This window comes from Peromyscus californicus, unplaced genomic scaffold (genome assembly GCF_007827085.1).
Source record: "Peromyscus californicus insignis strain IS unplaced genomic scaffold, ASM782708v3 Scaffold_4__1_contigs__length_199733344, whole genome shotgun sequence".
Classification (NCBI taxonomy): Eukaryota; Metazoa; Chordata; class Mammalia; order Rodentia; family Cricetidae; genus Peromyscus; species Peromyscus californicus.
The window spans coordinates 168,837,535-168,845,159 of record NW_026294562.1 but is presented as its reverse complement, the minus strand read 5'-3'; the positions used below and the strand labels follow the sequence as shown (position 1 = coordinate 168,845,159).

Here is a 7,625-nt window from a genome sequence, read left to right as displayed (position 1 = left end):
CAGAGAAACCCTGTCTCGAAAAACCAAAAAAAAAAAAAAACCAACAACAACAACAACAACAACAAAAAACCTCAAGTTAGCCTCAGGCAGATTTTTAGAACCAGGGCCAAAAGCAGCCACATTCTTTTCTAAAAATACCACAAGAATAGTCTTTAGGCCGCTTACTAGTATTCTTCCCCTCTGAAACTTCTTGAACTGGGACCCCACAGTTCACATCTCCCTCTGCACTACCGTCCATGTTTCTACTAAGATGGCTTGTTAGGCCCCACTTAAAGTGTCCAACCACTTTCTAGTCCAAAGTCCCAAAGTCCATATTCTTCCAGCAACAGCATCATCAGTGAAGGAGGGGCATTAGTCCACTCAAACATGTGGCGCTGACAGGCCTTGCCCCTCCCCCACTCCCTCTGCCTTGCTAACAACCATTAGATCACATTCCTAAAGCTAGCCCCCAAGGTCTACTCCCTTATTTGGCCACTTCCTCCTCCTGAGGCTGACTACCAAGGTCCAGCTATCAAAGTGTTGAAGTCCAGCAATCAAAAGCCCCCTTTGGCCTGGTGGCGGCGGCGGCGGCGGCGGCGGCGGCGGCGGCGGCGGCGGCGGCGGCGGCGGCGCACGCCTTTAATCCCAGAGGCAGAGCCAGTCAGATCTCTGTGAGATCGAGGCCAGCCTGGTCTACAGAGCAAGATCTAGGGCAGGCACCAAAACTACACAGAGAAACCCTGTCTTGAAAAAAAAATTACGTCCTGCTGTCTGGGGGCAACAGCATCTTTAGAGGATCCTGAAAAGAAAGATTTTGGGTTAACTGTCAAGTCCTGGGAGAGGTAGCTGTATCATTTGTTGTCCAGTCTCTGTGTAATGGGAAAATGCAAGGCTTGTCTCAAGTCCTTGCTGGAGTAGTCTGTGAGGCTGGATCATCTCAGCTAGCCATCTTGAAATTGAGCTGAGCAGTTTGTAGTCCAAAGCTGAACTTTGGGTGGTGTTTGTCAGCTTATTGGTATTATCATCATCTTGATGGAATTGTCATTGTGGGATCCCATTATCTTTTTGGAGACTTCACAGTCTCTGTTAGGTGTGATCATGATTCCCTGCAGAAAACTAATAGACTCAAACCGAAAATCATGTACAGGAAGCTTTTTTTCTAGAATTAGTTAGTACTCTATATGACCATTAATATCATGACAAAAGTTTAAAATACATATACACATATATGTAAATCTTACACATTTTGATATAAAATTCATACCTTAAGAAAAGTTTTAAAGAGTCAAAATAAAACCAAAGAATTATGAGATTAATAGCAACAGAACAGTCCCTTAATTTTGTTTTTTCTTCTGTCCCATATCAGGTGGCTTTTCTGACATGAAACAGAGATTTTGGATTTTCCTTTTAATAAGCATGCTTGGGTTTAGAGGAGAGAGCCACACTGCAGCTCCAAGGCCAGCTTTAATTTTTAATTGAGCTGGGACTACATAAAGACCATTTGCCTTATGTGTCTGTAGAGTGTTCTCGTGGAAGATCCACCTCAACTCCCCTCCCCCGTCTCTTTCCCCAAACCTGCCCCTTCAAAGCCCACCAAACACAACTCCTCCCCAAGAGATGCTCAAGACCACTCCCACAGGGTATTTAAGCTGCATCCCAGAAAACAGACATGTGGTTTTCCAGTCTCTCGTCCCTGTCTTCTCTCTGGGAGGCCGGAGAATCACCTGGGAATGCTTTACCCATTAAACCGGGGCTTTTTCTAATCCGGTCTGATTTGGTCTGATTTGGATTGCTGCATCAGTGGAGGCATATAAGGTATAAAAAACTTATCATAGGGCTGGAGAGATGGCTCAGAGGTTAAGAGCACTGGCTGCTCTTCCAGAGGTCCTGAGTTCAATTCCCAGAAACCACCTGGTGGCTCACAACCATCTACAGTGAGATCTGGTGCCCTTTTCTGGCCTGCAGGCTGAACACTCACTGTATACATGATAAATAAATAAAATCTTTAAAAAAAAAAAGTTAAAAAAAAAACTTATCATAGAGAACAGCAGAAACAAACATTTAGGGAGACTTAACAAAATTTTATCCTGTTAGATATGTGATATACCAATAGGCCAATTTACTCTTTTTCTTTGGACACTATTTTCTGGATGGTTTGTCGTTTTTCTTCAGATGTCTCGTTTGTCCAGTGTTCCTCAGATTCCTCAGCCTTCATTCTCCTGAAAGACAAAACCAAAACCCTTCCCCAACCCTAACTTTGGGGAGGTTGTTCCCTATTTAATCTTTACCAATTTTGATTTATGGTTTCTCCTGAATTTTTCATTCTCTTTTCTACAGTTGTTCTACCATCCAGAGCAGTATGGTTTTTTGGTTTTGTTTTTTTTTTTTTGGTTTTTCGAGACAGGGTTTCTCTGTGTAGCTTTGCGCCTTTCCTGGAACTCACGCTGTAGACCAGGCTGGCCTCGAACTCACAGAGATCCGCCTGGCTCTGCCTCCCGAGTGCTGGGATTAAAGGCGTGCGCCCCCACCGCTGGGTGCATTAGGTTCTTTAATTGCTCTGAGGAGTTTCTTCCATGATGGCAGGAAAGGACTGAACCGAATTTGTCATGGAGGCCTGCTTTTGGTGTTATTTGGCTTGTTATAGATCAGCTGTATTCTGTTATGAAAATCATGTGTGCCTTCATAGTTTTCCCAATTGATTTTTCCCTAAGAAGGAAAACTCTTACCTACCTTTATGACCCCGTAGAATTCAAGCCTGGTGACCTTGCTCGACCAGGGGATTGCTATGGCTTGGGTTTATAACTGGATTCCTGGGAGACTTAGAATAGAACTTAGAGGTATAAGGAGACGGAAGGAAGAGAGGAGTGGAGAACTTGAGGACGGAGAACTGAGAGGGATAAGGAGGATTTTGACCAGAGAGAACATGTGGACGAGATGGAAGATGAGGAAGAGTCAGATGGGGAAGTACTAGCTGGGTAACAAGATGAGAAGGGCCTACATGAGGCAGAATTAAGACGAGAGAATTAAGATAGAACTTAGAGGGAGCAGTAGATAAATATAGAGAGAAATCAGGCAAGAAAGGAGCTAGGCTTGAGAGCAGAATAGAAGCTGTGTAGAGAGAGAACCATCATAGAATAATAAAGTGTATGGACTAAGGAGTTTCGTGTACATAGATTCATTTCCTTTCATCAAAGATTAATTATCATCTGGTTGTAGATTCTTCCAGGACCCTGGGAGGGGCCTGTGGAGGGCTGGACCCCCCTAGTCCCCGACACTCAGGCAAGCTTTATTAGGGTACACAATGTATCCCCACATAACAGTGAGCGCTGGCTTCCCCATCACTCAGGTATAGTACAAGTCTCGGTCTCCCAGGACAGGTGTCAAGGCTGGCTTCTCCTTCTGTGAGGTGCCTGTCTCCTGTCCTTTCTCAGTCTGTTTCTCTCTGACAGTGCCACATCTATTGGCTGGAATCTTCGTGCTATCACTTACGGTCTCATCTGAAGCCTCATTAGTCTCTGTCTTAGTCACACTGCTCTGAGAAGCAGTGTCACTGTCTTCGAGCTCAAATATTGTTTTCCTCTTCTTTTGCACCTGCTCTTTGGGCGATGCTGAGCAGACTCTTTGCCCCCGGGATAGCCTCGGCTTGAGGCCAGGAGCTGGCACTGCTCTTAGAGCTTACCTGTATCTCAGAGCTTTCCTCTAGAGTCTTCATATGCACCCCCTGCATAGACGTGGCTCTTCCCGCAGGCTCCTCGGGTTGTCCCTTTGCTGACAGCGACAGGGAACGGGCTCATTGTCTTCTTCACGTCAGTATCTGCTGTCGACATGGGGCAACTTGTATCTTTTTTTGGATTTCTGTCTCTCCACTTCCTGCTGCCGATGTTTCTTTTCAGCCAGGACCTCGGAGAAGGTTTTGATCGGCACTGAGGAAGAGCTTTTGGCTCCTGGTGGAGACTCGTCAGTCCGGGAAGGTTCTTGTGTCTTCAGTGTGGTTTGCACTTCCCCACGTTTCCGACCGGCTCTTTCAAGAAGGATTTCTTCCAGTGGCTTCACATGGATCTCACCGGCTTTGTTAAGTCTCTCTTTCCTTGGTGCTTGATCAGTGTTGTTTTCTGCAGCCTTTCTTCCCAGTCTCTGTGCAAGGCTTCGCTTTAAGGGGGGACCACTGTCGCCATCTACTGAGAATTTTCGTTTCCCCAGTCTCTCAGTGAGAGGCAACCTAACCAAGGGCTCTTCTTGTCTGCTGGCTAGAGTTACTGTCCTCATCACAGCCCAGACATTCTCCTTCCCAGGGCCTGAATTGGGCTGAGGGTGAGAAGAAGCTGTGGGAACTCCCGAGGAGCTTTCACCTTGCCTCTTGGATTTTTCCTCCATTTTCTTTGATGTCATTTCCTTAAGAGTTTTTATTCCAAAATTCAAACATTCACCTTGCTTTAAACTGACTCCGGGTTTCCGGGCAGAAGCCACTCGTATTCCATTATGAACCTCAGGAGCTGGTTGCAGGGCAGGTGTTTTGCTTCCATCGTCCTCCTCGGAAAACTGATCATCATCGTCTGCATCATCTTCGGCAAGATTGATTACAATGGGTGGATGCGGGGGCCTCGGAACACTTCCTGAGCTTGCTGCTTCCGTTACAGGCCGCAGTTGAGGGGAGGGATTAGACGGGACCCACAGTTTGTTCTGTCCATCTGTGAGCTGGGTAGCCTTTACCTCTTGCAGCTCAGGCCCTGGGGGCAACACCGTTTTGCTTGGAGGTCGGAACAGTCCCTCAATGTAACGACCTCTCTTGTGATGGAAAGCACAGTGTATTTTTCGACACCCCGTTGGCTGGTTTTCCCAATAACAAGGAATTTCACTTCGTTTTTTGTCAATTTCCGTGTGGCGAAATCTGCACACCCGTCGAAAACAGCGGCCTTCTTGCCAGAGTGTGCAAACAGTTTCATTTCCTAGCGCCGCTTCACAGTGACGGAATGGGCAGCTGTCGCCTTTGGTGCATGTAGAGTAGAAGTAAAAATAGCAGTCGTCTCCCTGATTAGGCATGCTGGGTGATTTCTCAGGCCGCAAGTGGCTTTTTGGAATAAGCCACAGTCCGAGTGCTCTTGAAATGGACTTACTCTTCAAACTGGTGTTCGAATTCTAAACGGTCTCAGAATAAAAACAAACAAACAAAAACAAAGCCAAACATTAGGGTACATGCTGAAAGATCAGAGAGACAAAGTAACAAGCCACAGACACGTCTCCCCTCGCCAACTCCACGGATCCTCTGACTGTTTGCCTCTGCATCCTTGGCCAAAAGGACTCTCTAGCCGAAAGGTCTCTGCCGAAAAAGCCTTTAGTCGAATGGGCTTCCTTACCTGAAAAGGCTTCTAGCTGAAAGGGATGCTTCTGCCGAAAAGTCCTTAGTTCTGTTTCCTCACGCCTTATATACCTTTCTCTGCCCTGCCATGTTACTTCCTGGGATTAAAGGTGTGTGTGCTTTCCAAGCAAAGGCGTGAGATCTCAAGTGCTGGGATTAAAGGTGTGTGCCACCACTCCCTGGCTCTGTTTCTCTCCTAGACTGATTCAATCTCAGGTAGTCCAGGGTGGCTTTGAACTCACAGAGACCCAGATGGATCTCTTGACTCATGAGTGCTAGGATTAAAGGTTTGTGCCACCACTGCCTGGCCTCTATGTTTAATCTAGTGGCTTGTTCTGTTTTCTGATCCTCAGACAAGCTTTATTTGATACACAATCTATCCCCACACTCCCCAAGTTGCTTTTGGTCATGGTGTTTCATCACTCTAAGAAGGTATTCTACAAAAGTTTGGTGGTTCAAGCCTGCAGTTCTAACAATACATAGGAGCTCAGTAGAAGACTATGAGTTCACGGCCAGCTTAGCTGTGTAGTGAATTCCAGACCAAACCGAGCACCGTAGCAGAACCCTGTCTCATAAAACTGAGATTCAAAAGAGCAAAGTCTGGCATAGTGGTGTACACTTGTTATCCCAGCTCTTAGGAAATAGAGGAAAGAGGATCAGGAGTTCAAGGTCATCCTCAGCTACATGTCAGGTTCGTGTCTATTCTGGGCTACCTGAGACCTTGTCTGATGAATCAGTATAGTGCTGTAACAATGTGACAGGGAGTCTAACTCATTAAAATACTGGGCTGTTGAGACCGCTCAGCAGGAAAAGGTGCTTGTTACTAAGCCTTCAGATCTGAGTTTCAATCCCTGGGACCCACATGGTGGAAGGAAAAGCCACATATATGACCGACACACACATATACACACATACATTTCTGTTATACTATGTTTATATCACGCACGCATGCACGCACGCACGCACGCACAAACAGGGTCTTTCTGTAACCCAGGCTGTCCCGTAGCTTTCCAGCCTCCTGCCGCAGTCTTCCGCATGCTGGGATGACAGCTGTGCATCACCACTTAGGCTCAGTTCCCACTAGCACTTATCTCTTATTTCATTTCAGGCCACGTCGTTTTCTCCCACCTCCGCCAGACTCTCCCAAACAAACCCCAGCCACGCTGTCACTTCAACCATAAATACAGATGGTCCTGCACGGAAGGATGGTTTGACTCATGATATTTTGACTGTACAGTGGTGGGCAAGCCAGACACATTCAGTTGGATCCTTTCCCCCGGCTAGTGATAGGCAGGAAACTGTGAAGATGCTGGGTGGAGCAGGCTGGAAAGCCTGGTTTCTCTCCTCCCACCAAGTAAGTACCGGGGATGGAACTCAGGTTGTCGGTATTGGTGGCAGAAGCCTTTACCCACTGCGCCATCTCTCTGGCTGCAAACCTATAAACTTAAAAGGACCAGTAAAACAAAACAAAAGACACCAGGCAAGATAGTTCAGTGGGTAGAGCCACTCCCTGAACAACTCTGGGGACCTAAATTCAGTCCTCAGATCACGAAAGTAAGAGGAGAGGACCAACTCCGTGAGATTGTCTTTTAACCTTCATACTACACTCTGGGATGCACCCCGTCCTCCATAGCACGAATCTTAAAAGGTCTATTAATAAAAACAAACCCAGAGCCAGGTATTGGGTTGACCACTGAAAGGTCAGAGAAACAGAACCAGCCACATCCAACCTCACCTCGCCAATTCCTCAGCCGATCCTGTTTCCTCAAACTGGAAGCCTCTGAGTCCTCATCCGAATGGATCTCAGCTGAACTGCTTCTCGAAAGCCTGAAGCTTAACCAGCTCTAGTTCCTGGTCCTCACGCCTTATATACCTTTCTGCTTCCTGCCATCACTTCCTGGGATTAAAGGCGTGTGTCACCATGCCTGGGTGTTTCCAGTGTGGCTTTGAACTCAGAGATTCCAGATGGATCTCTTCCTCCAGAATGCTAGGATTAAAGGCGTGTGCTACCACTGCCTAACCTCTATGTTTAATATAGTGGACATTCTGTTCTCTGACCCCCAGATAAGTTTATTGGAGTGCACAATATATCAACCACATTTCCCCTTTTTTGTTTAAAATAAAAAATTATAACTAACATAAGAAAAAGTATATACAATATATACAGTCAAGAATTACATTAACAATGTCTAGTCCATTAACATTTGACAGATTCAGATAAAAAACTTCATTTCTTTTTTTTTTATTTTTACTTTTTTAAATTAATTAATTAATTTATTTTTCTATTATC

General features: G+C 45.9%; 1 protein-coding gene across 1 annotated transcript; it reads right to left on the bottom strand.

The window, feature by feature from the left end:
* Positions 1 to 2,517: 2,517 nt before the first annotated feature.
* Positions 2,518 to 7,472, bottom strand: LOC128125528 (zinc finger CCCH domain-containing protein 11A-like). Its single transcript, XM_052763005.1, is given in 4 exon segments — positions 2,518 to 3,549; positions 3,551 to 3,745; positions 3,747 to 3,827; positions 3,829 to 7,472. Coding segments are annotated over 4 exon segments (1,695 nt in total). The 5' UTR covers positions 5,020 to 7,472; the 3' UTR covers positions 2,518 to 3,321.
* Positions 7,473 to 7,625: the final 153 nt, after the last annotated feature.